General features: G+C 30.9%; 2 protein-coding genes across 4 annotated transcripts; one reads left to right on the plus strand and one right to left on the minus strand.

Annotated features, from left to right (window-relative positions):
- Window positions 1-276: 276 nt before the first annotated feature.
- LOC110629572 (E3 ubiquitin-protein ligase FANCL) lies at window positions 277-6,506 on the minus strand. 3 transcript variants are annotated; one of them, XM_021776602.2, is made up of 11 exons: window positions 6,331-6,506; window positions 6,093-6,164; window positions 5,250-5,320; window positions 4,450-4,534; window positions 4,301-4,375; window positions 4,051-4,165; window positions 3,883-3,940; window positions 3,733-3,804; window positions 2,523-2,653; window positions 2,326-2,449; window positions 277-700 (listed from the first exon to the last, which is right to left on the minus strand). In XM_021776602.2, the coding sequence occupies exons 1-11, from the start codon at window positions 6,331-6,333 to the stop codon at window positions 625-627; spliced, it is 882 nt and encodes a 293-aa protein (XP_021632294.1). In that variant the 5' UTR covers window positions 6,334-6,506; the 3' UTR covers window positions 277-624. The 3 variants fall into 3 exon arrangements, with proteins under 3 accessions (XP_021632294.1, XP_021632293.1, XP_021632295.1); XM_021776601.2 differs by having other exon boundaries at window positions 277-741; window positions 6,331-6,504; XM_021776603.2 differs by having other exon boundaries at window positions 277-741; window positions 4,450-4,528; window positions 6,331-6,503.
- Window positions 6,507-7,918: 1,412 nt separating this feature from the next.
- Window positions 7,919-8,544, plus strand: LOC110629573. The gene has a single exon (XM_021776604.2). It carries the CDS (start codon window positions 7,967-7,969, stop codon window positions 8,291-8,293), a length of 327 nt encoding a protein of 108 aa, XP_021632296.1. The 5' UTR covers window positions 7,919-7,966; the 3' UTR covers window positions 8,294-8,544.
- The last annotated feature ends 11,968 nt before the right edge of the window (window positions 8,545-20,512 follow it).

The raw sequence follows: 20,512 nt of genomic DNA on the forward strand, positions 1-20,512 counted from the left end.
AGATCCTCAACCGTTGCGGCCCTCAGTAACAGTAGGGGACCATCCTTGCTAGCAATAACCAAATTCAATAAGCTACAGAAGGATAAACTGGTTCATATTGGCATACCTGCCAATGCAGTGGACGGTTGGGTTCACTCAATGGTCCAACCAAAAATAGCATGCCTGTCAGTGTCAAAAGAAATGCTGCAAGAAGCAAAGCATACTAATCCAATTGATATAAGATCAATCAGCATTCAGCAATAAAAAAAAAAAAAAAAAATTAAAACTCAGTAACTAGAAGTAAAATGGATCTCTTTGGCAGGTTGCAATCAAGTCTTGATTAGGTGTAATCAAGTCAACAGGCTAACAGATAAGGTTAGTACAACAAAGTAATGATTTGAAAGCGTTATTTCATAATTGCATCACAGATCACAGTTCCGCCAAAAAGAAATTAATAAAAGTGGGTGGTAAGGCTACATTGGATGCCGCTTAAAATTAATGCTCCTGAAGTTGCCAAAATCATCATTTGGTTGGATTCATGAACGGAGTAAACTGCTCAATTTACACTAAAAGAAAATAGAAGAGAATGTTACTGCTTCACTTTGGGAATTCGCAGTTTACCTACGTGCCCAACAGATTGATCACCTAGAAATACTTGACATGATTCCAGTGAAGACCTAGATTTACTTCTTTGTGTTGCTGATCTTGACCGCAACTGGCTCTGAACAGTAGGGACAATTCCCAAACAGGACATTAAATGATCTGCATAATAAGAATGCACAGAAACAATAACCCAGTACCTAAGAATACTGAATACAGAACAAAAATCGACGGCAAAGGCAAAATATGTTTTTCCGTGTGTGGTTGTCACTGATGAGCAACTTGGAAACATCTAATAGCAGCAATGGACATATATGTTTATCAAGGAAAAGTGCATAACAAGTAAAGGCAGGTTTGGACATGTTATTCCGGAAATTCAGCTTTTCCAGCAATCCTTCAACGCGTACATGCATTCAACAATAATTAACAAAGCATTTAAAAGCAAAAATCTGCAATTGAGCGAGGCCACCCCAACAGCAGCCATTCTTATCAGTGTCGGCAACAAAATTATGTTGTTTTCACCACGTTTTATATTTATTCTATACCACTGGCCAAAGCAATGGTCCATTTGTTTGAGGTACTTGAGAAAATAATAATGGTAAAGAAAAAGAAAAATGAGGGAATCTAACATTGAAGGGCACCCACGTGTCCCATCATTTATACCTCCCCTTTAAATAGACCGCTTAAATTTCTCAAAGAAGATTGTAGCAGTACACTGCCTTATCAGAATTTATCCAATTGGGTTCTTGTATGGGTTTGGCAAACTTCGCAAGTGGGTCATACCCATATGCACGTGTAACTTGTTCCAAAAAGAGCATGAACGAAGTAGAAGATATGAAGATAAGAAGAGCATTATCCAGTGTTATCAGATGTGCGCAGACACCCACCCGGTCAAGGGACCTTGTCACTAGGTTAATGTTTCAAACAATGACCAGTAGGGACCAAAACGTGGAACCAGAAAGCAAGATTAATTTAAAATAATTTGTATTTCTCAGAAAAATTTTCATCTAAATGAGGTGATGAAGTATTTCAAAACAAGGTGAAAACTAAATATATGATTTAATAGTTAAAAGAGTTTCAATAATAAGAGGTTATTTAGATTATTAAAGTTCCTCATAAAAGTTTCATACAAGTTTGAGAACTAAATAAGAAAAAGCACATATGAGTAGATATGCATGCGATCACGCACTCACAACTACACACAAACACTTGTGTAGTTTTTGTACGTTTTTTATTAAAAAAAAAACAGATAAAAAAGAAAAGCTTCTTAAACCAAATTGCACATACATATCTGCAACAGATCTATATAGTGCTCATATGATTTTTTTTTTTTTTAAAGAGAAGTGTCATTTGAAAAAGAAAATTTGAGGGAGCGTTAAAAATAATGAAAATAAAAGACTTTGATGTATATACATATATAATATATACTACATAATTATCCAGCCAAACCCAGCCAGGTCAAACTGGTTTTGAAACAAGGTCTTATTTGGTTCAAGTATTGATCCCATTTGATTTAGTGCACAACTCAACAGTTGTCCAGTCAACATGCAGGGTTGGCACATCTGATAACTTGGATGCTACCGAAGTTTATATCAATTATCAAATTTGAACATTTTGGCGGATAACTGTTACTAACAGCATATGGGTAGGAATGCAGCAAACTCAACTTAAGAGACCTCTATAACAAAGTAAGGAGAACGACAAGTACAGCCATAATAAAATACATATTCTATAAAATGAACATACTGCCTCGTTGTTGTTATAGAGCGCAACCAGTCCCCAAGACAAACACTATGAAATGCCCTGTTGCAATGGCTATTATCACAAGTATAGTCAGTTCCAGTCCCACTCCTGGGTCCAAGCTCATCATCTACAATAATATTTCAAAGTTACAATGCATAAATAATAAACATCTAATGATTATAAATGCGGCAAAGCATTACCAGTTGGGAGATATTGAGCATAACAAATTCCACATTCAACTTGTTGATTATTCTTCTGGACATCTGGAGGCTTTGGTAATTGGGTCTCCAGGATGGATGTAAGATTTTCTAGAATTGTTTTGTCCTTCATCCTGTGAAGTAATCAAAGTGCACATATACCCTATTCAGTGATTAGTGCAAGTGACATCGAGTTGAAAATTCTTATTCCGTAATATAAAGAAGGCTTAATGTTCAATTTCACCCCTTGTACTTATTGGAGATGTTCAATTTAGTTCAATTTTAACTTTTTATCCAAATTAACCTAGCAATTTCAATATAAGTTTAATTGAGCCCAATAATCAAGAAAATCAAGAATTGAGTTGCTTATTGTTTGACTAATCAAGAAATTTAGCTTGCAAATTTTGAATTTTGTGCTAACGAAGCTTAAATAGAAACTTTTTGAGTTAATTTGAATATAAAGTTGATAAATGGACTAAATGGAACATTTCCAATAAGTACATGGTTGAAACTAAACACTTAGCCATTTAGAGAGTAATAAATGGGAATTCAGGAAATTTCTCGAAAAAGAAAAAGAAAATAAGAAAATCAATTAAGTTCTGTGCTTGTATAATCTGATTTCTGAAACCAACGATAGAACCTTAAAGATGCCATCGAGCAATAGCTTGCTGCTGGAAAAAACAACCAAGGTACAACATATTCCAAATGGAGAACCAAGTACATGTATGAGAATGGGCCTAAATTTCACCAATTGTCACCATATCTTATCAATGAATTCCAGCACGAATTACTAACTTTCAATCCATATCAACGTAATCAAACTTTTATTTATCTAACAAGGTCAGTACTGCTAAATTTTGTAGAAATTGACCGCCCCAAAAAAGATATTGCCTGCTTTTAGCCATAGAACTAGATTAGAATTTTATTCCTTGCCGATCATGCCAAACATTTGGCTGGAATTCTGTCAAAATCTAATAACAATCATTAAAGAAAATAACAGTTGAGTGATTTTGCCAACACAAGTTGAAATTTAGTGACTATATTGAAATTAGAGATATGTTCAATAATTATTGGTGATAGTAAGATATGTAAATGGTTGTTTCTCTAAAAATTGCATCCCTGATTTGTATATCCAAATAACTTCGCACAACAAGTTTAACAATTCAAAATATTGAGTCACTGACTGTAATCAAAAGAAGTTTCAAGATTGTACCATTGCTTGCTATTTCTTTTCCATAACTTTCTCAAAGAGTTCACAATTGGACCTGAACCCAAAAACCGACACCTAAACTTTAAAATTCAGTGCCGATTACAGAATGAAAAAGCAATCAAACAGTAACATTAGTATAAGATGGCAACTTACTCTGGTAAAGCTTTAGGATTTTTGGAATTTATAGAAAGCATTATGAAACAGTCATTTCCTGAAAAAAGAGGAAGGTAAGAATAACAGGAGGGGAATGAAAGGATTTAATAATAAAAGATATAAAAGGTTATACAAAACCAGTACATGCAGAATTAAAATCAGTTTTACCTATATCCATTTGACGAAATGACACGGCTCGGGATGTCTGTTTCAGATTAACTACGCAAAGAGAATTATCAATATCATCCAAGGTAGCCCAAAATTCCTGAAGCTTCTCTAAATGCTGCTATGTTACAAACAAATAATTGATACCCTCTGTTAGTGTAAGACAACCTATTGATAAAGACTCTTCCAAGAAGTCACTGGCTTTTGAAATGAAAAGCTAAAGAAATATGCAATAAAGCCGGCAATAGCATACTTCCTGGAACTGCTGCACCAAATCTTTCAATCTTGAGTTCATTGACCATTCAACATTGAATATATATGGTACATCCTATAAGAAGCCAAAAACACATTCAACCTAGAAACTTATGAACCAATATCCCAAAGGGATTATGAAATACCTACTGCAGAAACTGAAGGTGGACATTTTGGATAGGTTTTATCCAACTGAACTTCGAGAATATGCACTCGTCCCTTCTTATCTCTGGCACTTAAATACACAAATGTTACTCTAATGGAAAGTTGAAGGACTAAAATATCACAATATATAACCGTGAGATGCATATACAAAGGAATCAAAACTCAATAGTGTGATAATTCCACTGTTAAAAAAGAGTTATGCCTTGAAAACTACCTTTCACCAATGCAATGGAATACATACACCATCAAGCATTAGTAGTCCAATTGCATTCATGTTATGTTAGAATCAATCAAGCTGTTTCATGCAAAACGTCCTTGCTACTTTGAATATAAAAAGGAATAAAAATTTGAGACAATAAACAGTAACATGCTCATGGAAGAGAAAAAGCACATCTTTGCACTTGCAAACACTTGATTCTAGGCACCAGCCACCAAGAAAAAGAGGTTTAGCTTTCCTGCTTTCATAAGATACATAGACGCTCAATAAGCTAGCTAGAATTTGCAGGCAGTTCTATGATGGTAACTGTGTTCTGATACAACAATGTAATCCCTTATACCAAATGTTTGTTTTATCTTCTTCCAAAACAAACTATATGCCAAGAGAACCTCTAGACACCAAGAATTTGCATTAATATAAATCTGAATGTGCAAGAAAAAAATTTGTGCATCTTTTGTAGGGATAAACTACATGGGAAATGGAATAAGGGCCACAGAACATGAAAGGGAAGAAAAAAAAGCTAGATTGTGCCTCAGTACTATTGAGTTCTACAAAGAACACATCTTACACAATGCGAAAGCTAATAAACTTTAGGTCTCCAGCCAAATTCACCAGATGCTCCCATCCAATTTCTTCTATCTGTATTTAAGGTGAAAAAAAGGAACCAACAAGGTAATCGTCAGTAAGTCAAGAAAACTTGAAACAATTATTTGCAGCAAGAAACTCATTGCAATAGCTCTGTAAATCTTCATGAAGCAGATTAGGCCCCTTTTTTTTGCTAGTATGATGAGGATACAGTACAATAGCTCAATACCTTGATATGTAACAATATATTTGTATAAGAAAGAACCAAAACCTTCACAAGCATATATTTATAAAGGAAAGAACCCATAACCTTTACAGTTTCTACGTAAGGATAAGTATAAAACTTTGAGAAATCTATCACAAGAAGTTCTAGTGTACATTAATAAAGAGGAAAAAGAATTTATCAAAATCATGTGTCAAAGCAAATGAAACGAGGCAGAACCACGAGAAATACTCAAAGGGGAAAAAGAAATGAACTCTCAATTTTTATTAATTCTCAATTGTCAATAACAATCATAATAGACTCTACTAAATACCTAGACAACACAGGTATTTATAGTATAACAAATCGTCCCCATACTCCCAATATAAGAAAATCACAAACCACAATAATTAGGAATCCTGTACCAACTCAAACATCCTAAATAAAATACTACTTCTATAAACCTAGATAGAAGATTATGCATCATTCCCCCTTATTACCAAAGAACTTGACTTCGAAGAGCTGAAAATTGCAAATGCATGCATAGTATTTTCGTTGAGTTCAAAGCAATTGATAAATCTGTGCGCATACAAAGAGGAAATAGGACAAGTGAGATTTAGTCACCTCTGAGTACACGGAGCGGTAAAATGAAGACGAAGCTGCTAGCTCTCTGCTCCTGTTCTCTTCAGCAAATTCCTGCAATTGAAAGAAATGATAAGGTGCTCAAATATTTACCGTGGCATGACCGATGTCGGAATTTTATCAAACAGATGGTGGCCTTGTTTTAGATATCAACAGATTATACAGAGCGAATGTAGTATAGCACAGAACACGAATGAGGCAACAGAGGGAAAAGAAGAACCATTTGACTTGGCAAGGAAGACAAATAACGGCCGTCCGTCAGATTGGCCTGAAGCCGAGGAGAAGTCTGATCGGAGACATAAAACAAATGGCCTATAGAAATCGGAATACCATTGTTCGTTCATATTTCGACTTTTTTTCAGGCGCCAATTATTTTTCTTTTTGTTAGTATTTTTTGGCAAGGCAATTGAGGATTAATTATTAAAAAAATGTTAAAAAGAAACGAGTGTAATTTGAATCTAAAATTATTTATCAAACATTAGCTCACAATTATTTCTATACAAAATTTCCCTTTTAATCTTTAAAATTTATATACTAATTATTTATATATATAATTTAAGTTTTCCGTTCAGCTTAAATATAAAATTTCTCTTTTTAATCCTTAAATTTTAATGCGTAAATTTATAATTATTTATAGGTAAAATTTGAATTTACCATTGAACCATTTATTTGATAATTTTACATAAGTTGAAGGTAAGCTTTTCATTCTTTTTCTTATTTTCTAAATTTTAATGGAATCTTATCATTTTTTTTATTTCATAAAATTTATCTTTTAGTTCTAAAAATTTAATTCATAAATTTTTTATTTATTTATAAGTAGAATTTGAATTTGATATTGATCTATCCACTCAAAATTATAATTATGTGACTAAAGTAAGTTTTATATATGTGAATAAAATATTAATATTTTTAATTTTGTATATAATATTAAATGTGTTAAATTATTTGATGTTATTAATTTTATTATTTATTATTCATTATTAATTTATTATCCAACGTAATTTAATTTTATTATATTTTAATATTTTTTAATAACTTGTGATTATTCTTAAATTTCAAATAAATTGAGCAAGAAATAATGTATTTAGAGATTGCAAAATAATAGTTGTTTTTATTTATAAATTATGGGGATTATAATTTTTTAAGTATTACGAGTCACATAAATTGAAGTGCGAGTAAAAAAATATAGAAAAATATATATAATTAAAATAGACTTATTGTTTGAATTCATAAAGCATGTAGATAATATTATTAAATATTTGTAGTAAATTATTAATACTGAATATAAAATAATAAAATCGCAAATATTTAATGTTTTAAGTGAAATTATATTATTATATTATGTTTAATATAATAATATAAATCTAAAAGAGAGAAAATATAAATACTTATAATAAATTAGTATTTTTTTTTAAGATAAACTACAATTTAATACTTTTTAATTCTTTTTACAAAGATAATAATATTTTTTCATAAATATTTAAATAATAATTAAAAAATATAAGTTGAGGAAGATAATTCTCAATTTAACTCCCAAGCGGTGCACGCTAGACAGAAATCTAACAACTGTACATCATTGAAAAAATTTAATGCAAACGTGTATTTATTGTGCCATCAGGAGAGATGAGTAGAAGTCAGGTCAAAGTTATGGAAGAATTTCCAGAGTGTTATATACAGATGAACCCTGAAGATATGAAAGATTGAGCAAATCAAGAAATTGCATACTTCTCTATGATACAATTAATGAGATTATTTAATGACATTGCAAGTCCCACAGCAGAGCTCTCTACTCAATAAATAAGGGAAGGCACAAAGAGCTATAGCAGCAAAGCGGTAGTAAAAGCTGTTTACAAGAGATGGAAACGAAGAAGAAGCTGTTTACAAGACGTGGTTTATCACTCATGTTTCTCATATTGTGGTTGATGGTCATTTCTCCAACGGTGGCCTGCCCGTTGGCGTCGACTGCCGGCAGCGGATGCAAGGAGTGCATAGTTGATCAGATGAAGCATGGGTGTCCATCATGTGCTCCGATCCTACGGTGCATGGCACGGTGCTTGTGGGGTGGTGGCTCAAGGTCCAAATGTGTTAAGAAATGCGACTGCGATGGTGCTATGTTAAGACTTTCCGACTGCAAGAAATGCATGGCTCGATGCAAATGTAGCTGTGTGGCATATAGATATTGATCACCAATAACATTCCTTTCCGCATTTTTTTTTTGTCTAAATATTTCTGTGTTTAATTACCATGCATGCGTGTTTTATATTTGCAATGTAATAGGCCAATGAGTTTTAGTTGTTTTACCTCCTTCTTACTTGGCTTGGGGGTGAGATGGTCATTTACCTTCCTTCTATCCTCAGAGTTTTCTCATGGCCGTTGAGATGTTCATTTACATTAGAAGATTAATGTTTAATGGCGGTCGATAGACTATTGACTATATGTATTTATATATTATTAAAGTTATTGGTTGATTTTCTTAAAAATCTTGAGTATAAAAATTAAACAAATATTTTTTAAAAAATATATTAAAAAAATCTAAAACTTTACATAGAAAATGAAGACACGTGCCATATTGATGAGAGGCATGCACATTAACAAATAAAATATATAAAGTAAGAGTTTTATATTGCTGATTTATGCAATAAAATTACAAGACTCAGCAAAAAATGATGGCCGAGAATTTAAAATATTAGGAAAGGCGAGAAAGACAAAGCACATGATGATTTCATGATTAAATAAATAATTCTATAAATTAAACATACAAAAAACACACTTATGATACTAGACTTGAAACCAACAGACAACTCATGCATGTTCATGTCAGAAACTCCCCAGTACTGTCTTTTTTATACAAAACAACACAAGGAATCACAATTAAACTTCTTCTTCTTCTTCTTCTAGTTGAAGCAACCCACTAATTAACTCAACTGCAAAGCTCTAATCTTTTGAATGATTCACATTAGCTACCTGTTATGAAGAGGATTGGATCCTGTTGGGATACCTCTCTTTTCATCAAGAGTTGTATTATAGGTTGATGCATTGCTAGAAGCAGAAACAAGCCGATTGAAATTGGGAACCTCTTGATCAGCTGCAGTAGCAACAGCTCCAAGATTTAAAAAAACCAGCAGAATCACCATGGCAGCTACTGCACCCATTCTCATCAGCTAGCTTTACGTGCGTTCCGGCCGCCGAACTCTGTTCAAAACGTGGTCGTACACTTCTGACTAAGTAAGAAGTGATCGATCTCCAGATTCTGGGAGCTGTGGTGGTAGTTCTAGCAAGGCGTGTCCTCGAGTCGTTGAAGAGTGTGTTATCTAATATTTAGGGTGGCCATGAAAAGCATGCAATTGAACTCAGTGGGTAGAAATATAAAACAATAACTTTTTAAGGCTTGCGAGGTGGTATTTGTCAGATCTTTCATCATGCAGTCTTACAATTAACTACACCACACATGATCCATATAGTTAATTTTCTCTAAAGCCTTTTGGTAGATGCTTTTTGTTGATGGGCATGACATGATGATGCCAATATCAATGGTTCCCAAAATTTTTATCTACCCTTTTGAGCATATAGTTTAATTTTACAAACAATCAATAAAAAATTAATGGATTATTAGCACTAAAAATCTTTAACTTTTTACAACGTTTTGTGATTTAATTTTCGTCTTTTAATTTTGACACAATAAATCAATTTTTAAAAATTCTTAAAATTTTTATCCAAATTTCAAATGGGCACAGAGTGTAGAGCATCTACATGGCATGTCAACTAAAATTTTTTACTATTATTTTCTTAACATGTCATTCAATTATGGTAATAGCCTCTCTTCTCTCTTTTCTTCTCCCTTCGCTCTCTCTTCTCCCTCTATCAAACCGACTCTCTCCAACCTCCAAATGCTTGGATGGAGTTTGTAATTAATAGGAAAATTTCATCAATGGATATTGAGGCAGGGAATCTAGGAATCAAAACTGCAAGTGCACCTTCTTCAACCATCAAGGAAGGTTCAAGCTTAAAGACCCAACATTATTGAGGAGGAAGCTGCCGTGACAACTGATACTAGAAATTTAGATCCCAAAGTTGAAACAGTTTTGGAGGGGACACATAGGACTGATCCTGTGGAGGGGTTGTATCCAGTTTTGGGAAAGATTTAGAAAAAGATGCCATTACCAATCCAACCTCCAAATCCTTGGATGGACAAACACAAGTTGCTGTTGATGGCAAAATTTCATCAACTGACAAGGATAAGGTTCATTCAACTGCCAATGTTTCAGATCCTACTGAAAAAGACCGGGAGGTGATCAAATGCGAAAGAACACGTAGATAAGAGTGAAGCTTGTGTTGGAAAGAATCCTCTGCCATGATTGGAAATCAATCAGTGTGTTGGAAAGAATCCTCTGTCATGATTGTAAATCAATCAGTGATCATATCTTACCATGTTTAGCATAGCATGATTCTAGGACATAATTGAGGGCACAATCAAAGGTCTAATTGTTCATATTATGTACTATATAAACTCTGTAACTTACTATACAAGAGACAAGAAAATAAAAACAGTTTTCTTCCTATAATCTTAAGATGGTATCAGAGCGGGTTTCGGTCTAAAAATATAGCCGTCCTGCAATAATCCTTTACCAGATACCTTTCCCAACTTCTTTCTCTCACCAAAACAACAATGGCCGACCTCCCCAGCCCGGTTGACCAATCCCAGGCAATAATTGATCCAATAGCAGACCTGTCACAAAAACTATTCCAGTTAATTCAGAATAGCCAAGATGGAAATCAAAAATCAGTGAACCAATTCACTCTTGATTCAGCACAGCCACTGTCCGACATAAAATTGAATGATTCTAATTATGTTGTCTGGACAAAGATGATGGAGATGTTTATCACGGCGCTATAAGGAGCCGCAAAAGGAGGAGGCACGGGTGTCCCTTATGATCGGGAAGGAGGTATTTTAGGGTTAGAAAGGAGGGCAAATGACATTTCTACCCCTGTCTCTTTAAATAAATCTAAATGTGCCTCTACTTATTTTAATTCTTGTAAAATTAAATCCCTGGTCTTGGATGTTTTAGATAAGTCTGTTTGTAATCCCAAAACTGAATCGTTAGCCCTTAATTCTATCGGTCATGCTAACAAGGTACAAAATACTAGTGGGTGGATATTTGATTCAGGAGCCACAGACACTATGACTAATGATTCTTCAGATTTTGTTGTGTCAGCCCCACCCTCTAAATCCAATATTCTAAACGCTACCGGTGGCTCCTTTCCGATCATCGGTGGTGGTACCGTTTCTATAACCCCCACTTTAAATATCTCCAACAGCCTCTATGTACCTTCCTTATCTTGCAAATTACTCTCTATCAGTCAGATCACCAAACAGTTAAATTGTAGAGTACTCATGTATCCTCATTTTTGTGTTTTGCAGGATATTCATACGGGCACGGTACTGGGCCGTGGTACTGAGAAAGATGGACTATACTATGTGGAGGAGGTCTCAAGTACTGGGTCAACTCATTTAGCTCAAGGGTCCTCAACCCGACAATTATGGCTCTGGCATCGGCGCTACGGCCATCCCTCAAGTGATTATCTTCATACTTTGTTTCCTGAATTTAAATCCATTGACATTCCAGTTTGTACTTCATGCGTGCTTGCTAAGAGTCATAAGAGTACTTATCATATATCCACAAATAAATCTGATACTCCCTTCTCAATAATACACTCTGATGTATGGGGGCCTGCCCCGGAAACTGTCTCCTCTGATTATAGATACTTTGTGACTTTTATTGATGATTGCACTCGTGTTACTTGGATTTACCTGTTAAAACAAAAAAGTGAAGTGGCTGAGAAATTCTGTGATTTTTTCCGCATGATTAAAACCCAATTTCACAGGACCATTCAAGTCCTTCGATCTGACAATGGGGGGGAATTTGTCAATAACCATCTCCAAGCCTTTTTCCTGGATAATGGGATCCTTCACCAAACTACTTGTCCTTATACACCACAGCAAAATGGAGTTGCTGAAAGGAAAAATCGACATATCCTTGAAACTGCCCGAGCCCTACTGTTTGAAGCCCAAGTTCCTCCTAAGTTTTGGTCTGAAGCAATTGCCACATCCATTTACCTCATCAATCGACTTACGTCTCGCATCCTTAATTTCCAATCTCCCTTGCATACCTTGTCCTCTCATCACACCATCCCTTCCCATCTCAACCTTCCACCTAAAATCTTTGGTTGCACAGTTTATGTTCACATTCCTAAAACACACCGCACTAAACTTGATCCATGTGCTCTTAAGTGTGTTTTCTTTGGTTATGGTGTCCATAAAAAGGGCTATCGGTGTTTTGACCCAATCTCTAAACGGCTCTTCACTACCATAGACTGCACCTTTCTGGAAGAGGAATATTTTTTTCCTTCGCCAACTAGCAGTGAGGGGGAGACAACGGCACAATCACCATCACTGCCAAATTGGCTTAGTCAGGGGGGGCCAGAACTTGATTATTCTTCTCTTCCTGAGTCTACACCAGAACTGGGAGACACTGACCATTTAGTACAGTCCTCAGTCTCAACATCACAACCAGAACCTGACACCGTAGAATATCCTGAGGAACACACAACTGAGGTATGTGAATCTGAACTTTCCCCTATTTCTAATAACCTTACCACTGAACCCATTTCCCTTGAGGTTCCTGAAACAGGCCAATATGTTCTACCCCCTCGGAATAATAGAGGAATTCCACCCAGGAGTTATGATCCAGAATTAGAGGCAGCCAGGTCCAGATACCCTGTGGCGAACATTACTAAAGGAGAAAGACTATCACCTCAGTTGGTCAACCTACAGAAAAACATTTGCTCAGAATGGATACCAAAGGATGCCACAGAGGCCCAGAAGGACAAAAGATGGGTTGAGGCGATGGAGACCGAGATGGATGCCCTGGAGAAAAACAAGACTTGGGAAAAATGCTGGCTACCCAAGGGAAAACGACCAGTGGGATGCAAATGGGTGTTTACCATAAAGTATAAGTCAGACGGAACGGTGGACAGATATAAAGCTAGACTTGTAGCAAAAGGATATACTCATACTTATGGAGTTGACTATTCTGAAACATTCTCTCCAGTAGCAAAAATTGATACAATACGGGTCTTATTCTCTCTAGCTGCAAACCTAGACTGGCCACTTCACCAATTTGATGTGAAAAATGCTTTCTTACATGGTGATCTGGAGGAGGAAGTATACATGGATGCTCCACCGGGGTTCATGAGTGGATATAGAAGAGGAGAAGTGTGTCGATTAAGGCGAGCCTTGTATGGGTTGAAACAGTCACCCAGAGCATGGTTTGGGAGATTTACTCAAGCAATGAAGAAAAATGGATATCGACAGAGTAACTCCGATCACACTCTATTCTTGAAGAGGCAAGGAAGGAAGATCACGTGTTTGATTATATACGTGGATGACATGATTATAACTGGAGACGATGTGGACGAAATCAAACAACTGAGGGACAACTTATTCCAAGAATTTGAGATGAAAGACCTGGGGATGCTAAAATATTTTCTTGGAATCGAAGTTCTCAGGTCAAACCAGGGAATTTTGATATCACAGAGAAAGTACATTCTTGATCTGTTAACTGAAACAGGAATGATAGATTGTAAACCAGTCGATACTCCGGTAATGGTCAATCACGAGTTGAGCAAGGACTCAAAAGAATGACCCACAAACAGGGGGAGGTACCAGAGACTGGTAGGAAAACTGATTTATTTATCACACACCAGACCAGACGTGGCATATGCTGTGAGTTCGGTAAGTCAATTCATGCATGATCCAAAACAAGACCATATGGAGGCAGCATTGAGAATCGTTCGATATCTGAAAGGAACAACTGGGATGGGCATGTTGTTCAAAAAGAATGGTCATTTCAGTATCAGTGGATATACGGACGCAAGTTGGGCAGGAGATCTCTCCGACAGACGATCTACCTCAGGATACTTCACCTTTGTCGGAGGAAATTTGGTAACGTGGAAAAGTAAGAAACAAAAGGTGGTGGCATTGTCAAGTGCTGAAGCAGAATTCAGGGGAATAGCAAAAGGACTGGCAGAACTCCTATGGATCAGAAAGTTGATGTTTGAGCTTGGATTCCCATCAAAGGATGCAGCTGAACTTCGTTGTGACAACAAGGCGGCAATAAGCATTTCTGAAAATCCAGTTCAGCATGATCGAACAAAACATGTTGAAATAGACCGACATTTCATTAAAAAAAAGTTGGACAATGGTCTGATATCTTTACCGTTTGTTCGATCAGAGGATCAATGGGCGGACATTCTAACCAAAGCAGTAGCTGGACGAATATTCCATGAGGTTTTGGGCAAGTTGGGTATGCTAGATCCACATGAACCAACTTAAGGGGGCGTATTGGAAAGAATCATCTGCCATGATTGGAAATCAATCAGTGTGTTGGAAAGAATCATCTGTCATGATTGTAAATCAATCAGTGATCATATCTTACCATGTTTAGCATAGCATGATTCTAGGACATAATTGAGGGTACAATCAAATGTCTAATTGTTCATATTATGTACTATATAAACTCTGTAACTTACTATACAAGAGACAAAAAAATAAAAACAGTTTTCTTCCTATAATCTCAAGAGCTTGTGATTTTGATTAGAGTAATCCAAACATAAGGCAGCTGATGGATGTTCAAGAACAAGTTAATCATTTTGAACACCTTGGAAAAGAAGAAACAGATGTAGTAGAACAGAAACTCAGAGGCCGGAACAGTTTGTGCAAGCATAGAAACAGATATCCTTTTAATTAACGGACCCGATACTGGACTTGAGGGGCCACCTGAAGGGGATCAGATTCTGACGGTTGAAGAAGACTTGGGTGAGAATGCAGTCGGGATGTTTCTGAGATTGAATCAAGTGCAACAACAGATACAATGGTCGAAGAGCATGATGCTTATCTTGATCAGGTTTCCTTGCTAGAAAGGCAAGAAATGGAAGCTGAAGAATAGGATATTGACTTTGAACAGCCAAATACGAACGAAGAGAAATTTGCTAAACAAGCAGCTCCAAATTCTGAAAGCACTGTAATAAAACAAGCTTGTCTACTCGCTATTTGTGCTTCCTCCAAATATAAAAAAAAAGAGAATGAAGTGAGCCCGAAAGAAAATACTAGTAGCTTGGGGTTTTCTACTTTGGAACAAACCTGCCAACGTTGGCAATGAACTTAGTTGCGCTGGTCAACGGAGATAACGAGATGGGCTTGAATTTAAGCCTCAATTGCAAATTAAATTAATATTAAATTAATATTAAATTAATAAATTTAATTAAATAATTAAATTAAATTAAATTAAATTAGATAATTTTTTATAATTTATATAATTTATTTTATTAATCTTTATCGGTTAATCAATAAATAATTATTTTATATTTAATTACACATCTTAAATTTTAATTTTATCTTCTGCTTTTTAGTTTTTTAGTTTAGTTTAACTAAGTAAATTTTTTTCTATCTCTATTATTATTAAAAAAATAATATCTCAATTCAATTATTTTTATTTTTTTAATTTTTAAAAAGTTAAAGTTTAATCACATTTTTACACCTGCAATATATTTTATAGATACGTTATTTTATTTTTCTGAAATTATATCAGGTATAATAATTTTTAATTTCTATAAAATTAAGATTACTCATATTTATGAAAAAAGTTTAATTAATATGTATAAATTATTTTAATTTGTAATTTATTCAAAATTTATAAATAGTTATATTTCTAAAAAAGAGTTAAAACAATATGTAAAATATAAGTTAATATATATTTTATTTTTTAATTGCTATAAAATTAAATTAGTTATATTTCTAAAAATAATTAAAATAATATGTAAAAATTATTTAATTTTTTTAATTTCTAAAAATTAAAGTTATAATTTTTATTTTAAAATTTGTTTTTTTTTAAATTTACAAGATTTAAAAGTCACATTTCTAAAAATAATTAAAATAATATGTAAAAATTATTTATTTTTTTAATTTCTAAAAAATTAAAGTTATAATTTTTATTTTGAAATTATTTTTTTTAATTTACAAGAATTAAAAGTCTATAATTTATAAAATTAATTAGATATTTTTTGGTTCATTGTTATTTGAAATATAATATCTAAACTTAATTATTTTATTTTTAATCAATTATTTTTATTTAATTTTATATAATATTTTTTAATTTATTTTTTTGAATTATATTTTTATTATATTAATAAATTTGCTGTTGAGATCTTAGTGATTTTTTATTATATTTTATAATTAATATACTAAATTAATTTTAATAGTTGATAGATAAGAAGCTAATAAATATTTTTTTTTTTGAAATGGAAAATAATAAATGGTTTGAATGATTAACGAGAATAGGAATGAAAAAGATATATAAATTGAATTAAATTTCCATTTCCAAAAAAAAAATTGAATTAAATTTGATTATAAAACTTATGAATAAAGATAGTTTGAATTAAAAAAATGTAAATTAATTAATTAATATCTAATTAATTTTATAAATTATATACTTTTAAACCTTATAAACTAAAAAAATTTTAATTTTAATATAAAAAATTATAACTTTAATTTTAATTTTTCAGAAATTAAAAAAAATAATTTTTATGTATTATTTTAATTTTTTTTCAAAAATATAATCAATTTTAATTTTATAAAATTAAAAATTAAAATATATTTTACACAATATTTTATTTTTTTTAGAAACGTGGTTACATTTAAATTTTGCATGAATTAAAAAATTAAAGTAATTTATATATATTAATTTAATTTTTTAGAAATATAATTAGTTTTAATTTTGTAAAAATTAAAAAAATAATTTATGTACATTATTTTAACTTTATTTTAGAAATATGATTAATTTTAATTTTTTAAAAATTATAAATAAAAATTTAAATATTATATTCTTAATAATAAAAAAAATTAATTAGTATTATATTTAAAGTAAATATAAAATCTAAAAAAGAAAGTAAAATTAAAATTAAAATGTATAATTGAATATAAAATAATTACTTATTAATTAATTAATAAAAATATATAAATTGAATAAAATATTTAAATCAATCTAATATGATCATTTAATTAAATTTATTAATTTAGATTGAATTAGATTAAATTTTATGAATTGAATACCGTAATTTCCATCTTATTAAATTAAATTTTAAAATAAAAATTATCATTACTTTATATTATTTTATATTTCAATTTTGTAATCAAATATAGTAATATAGGAATAATGACATCATATTATAGTATCCTGAATTAGATTACTCACGTTAAGGTTCCCGACATGGTTAGCTCTTTTATCCGTTTTGGTTTCTAATCTGTGTAATTTTTATAGTATTAAAAAATTTATTAATTTTAAAAATACATTAAAGTTTCTCTAATATTTTTAAAAAAAATTATTTAATTATTTATTAATTTTATTATTAAATATTTTATTATTTAAAATCTTTAATTTTAAAAAATTTATTAATAAATTCTTTTATATTAAAAGTATTTTAAATTTTTTATAATATTTAATAGGTAAAACAAATAAAATGACTAATTAAAAGAGTTTTTAATATTTTTTTAAAATTGAAAAATTAATTAGTAAATTTTTTTATATTATAGAAATTAAATAATAATTTTTCTTAAAATAAAATGATTCAATTATATTAATTTAATTTAACGATTTAAAATCAATTATATAAATATAACAGATGTCATATTGAAGGCTAATCAGTGATTAGTTATATATATGAATCAATTAATATGTTTTATATTTTTATTATAATGATTTCATTACAATGCTAAAGCTCATATTACAGTTGAGAATGAAATTAATAATTTTATATCTTTAAAAATTATATTAATATTATGAAATTAAAAATCTTATAGGGTGCTTTAACAAATTATTGAAGCAACGTCAAATTCACATAATTTATTTATATCTGAAAAAATAAAATTGAGAGAAATAATATTTATATATGATATTTTATATAATAAAAATTTATTTACTCCAATATATATTTAATATCATATATAATAAATATAAAATAAATTTACTTTTAATATAAAATTTAAATAATTAATTATATATTTTATTAATATAAAATTTTAAAAATTATATTATAATTTATCATTTATTTTTCTAAACTCAAATAAAACACAAATTATTATTCAAAATTTAATATTTTAAACTTTGCATGAAAATGATAAAAATTTGAATTTTGTTTTTAATCTAATGAACCTATTTATTAATGTCTGTATTTGCATCATTTCAAATCCAATTATATACCATCAAATCAACATTAAAAAAAAAAAAAAAAAAAAAATCCTCTTTTTCTTTTTATCTTACGAACTAACATTTAAGATCCAACGTAGAGCATCGGGCAGGTTCAACTCGTAACCGACATCTTAAATGTAACATGTCTAGGGTTTCTAGGTAGGAGGAGATAATTAATGTCGGTTGGAAGTTGGAAGCTTGAAAAATGTTAAGGTTTTGGATGGCCCTTCCGTCCCTCCATGGTCCGTCCCGTATATTATTACTATTATTATTATTTAGTATTTGATGCCCCCCGCATGTGGGCTGTTCTCTCAGACAAGTGTCCATCATTAAACATTGTAAAATCCCCAGGCCCACATCTATATGACTACTCCAATATAATAAAGTTCATAATATAATTATTTTAAATTACAAAATAATAAAATTATAATATCATTTTAAAATGTATTTATATAATTAAAATCTCATAATTTTGAAAATGACTTCAATATTAATAAGTTAAATTTCATTGATTATAGTTGATATTATTAATGAGCCTTATCGGAGGAATTCTGGTGTCTTGAAGATAGGCTACAAAATCAGATATTAGCAATGTCTTGTGGTTTGATTTCTGAATCTTAGTATCATTTTCGATTAGGACATTATTGTATGATTAAGCAAACATGGAGAAAGATTTAGTCTTTTTTTTGGTTTTTGACTTATTGTATTATTGGTGCCACGTATAACGTATACGTGTGACTTATTGTATTAAATATATGTAGTTCAAGAGATAAAATAAACTTTTAAATACTATTAACATTAAATTAAAAATACTATTTGTTTTATTTTAGTATTTATCAATAAAACTTTAAAATATGTAAAAATTAATTTTCATAATTATTTAATTATTAAAGGAGAAAACAATAAATTAATTTAGTAAAAGAGACATCGTTAAATTTAATAATGATAAATAAAAAACATGGTTAAATTATAAAATTTTATTAATGAAATAAAATTTTAAAAATTATATTGTAATTTCTTAGTTAATTTTTTTAATTTCAATTTATTTGATTAGTTAAATCATAATTAATTAAAATTTTTAATTTATCATTAAAAAATAAATTTTAAAATATAAATGTCATTTTTCTCAATCATTTTATTTAAAATATGGTCGATCCTCTTATTATTATATTATAAGTAGTTTTGATTAATTTATTAGTAAATTTAAACATCTTTTCATGCAATGATATCTCTAAACATGGAAATAACGTGCTTGAATTTCATTGGAAATTAATTATAAAAAAATGGTATAAATAAATTGAGTGTGAAATTAATTTTAATTTAGCGTGTAAAACATTTAATTCAAATAAAAAGTGAATATCTAATTTTTTTAATAAATATTCATCACTTGTAAACGTGGCAAATTGTGATTAGTTTGAGCTCGCATTAATTGCAAAATTCTCTAGAACTCTTTTTTTCCATCGTAGTATATTTAAATTTACGAATATATAAAATCTTTATCAAAAAATGATTAATTAAAATAATGCACAAATCTCATCCTGACATTATTGTCTTGTTTAATTAGCATGAAACTCGACAGGCCGACAATTAAGCCAACACGAGACACATGTCTTTAGGATTTTGTAACAAAAATTAAAATAATGTACGTGCTTCCACACGTAAGCAAACCAAATCTACGATTATGTATAATAATCAAAAGTTTTTCTTCTAATTTCCTATTTTGATTTATTTTAATGTTTAATTTGTTATTATATATTTTTATAATATATAAAGTATAACATCTCCTTATGATGAAAACACATGTGTTTAGTTTGATCGATTTTATTCATGAAATAGAGTTTATTTCAATACAAATCGAGAAGATTGAGTATGATTTTAAGAAGATTGAGTATGATTTTAAGAAGTTAACTCTCTATAAGTCAGTCATCACTATAAAAGCCGTCGTCTTAAAATATTTCTAAAACTATAAATATACGTGCAATAAAATAAATTAATATGACATATGTGATAAACATAACATATACTAATCAGTTCCACATTTATTAATCAATTGTTCATCATTAATGAGTCACATAACGCTCTTATAAAAATAATATTTAT

This window comes from Manihot esculenta, chromosome 13 (genome assembly GCF_001659605.2).
Source record: "Manihot esculenta cultivar AM560-2 chromosome 13, M.esculenta_v8, whole genome shotgun sequence".
Lineage (NCBI taxonomy): Eukaryota > Viridiplantae > Streptophyta > Magnoliopsida > Malpighiales > Euphorbiaceae > Manihot > Manihot esculenta.

Excerpts from the sequence above, each read along its gene's own strand:
- LOC110629572 (XM_021776601.2), bottom strand. Across the intron at positions 4,535-5,249 it reads TTTATTAGCTTTCGCATTGT|TGCCAGAGATAAGAAGGGAC; the intron begins GTAAGATGTGTT and ends TGTGTATTTAAG. Across the intron at positions 4,166-4,300 it reads TGGTGCAGCAGTTCCAGGAA|CATTTAGAGAAGCTTCAGGA; the intron begins GTATGCTATTGC and ends GTAACATAGCAG.
- LOC110629573 (XM_021776604.2), top strand. The coding sequence starts at position 7,967 with ATGGAAACGAAGAAGAAGCTGTTTACAAGACGTGGTTTATCACTCATG.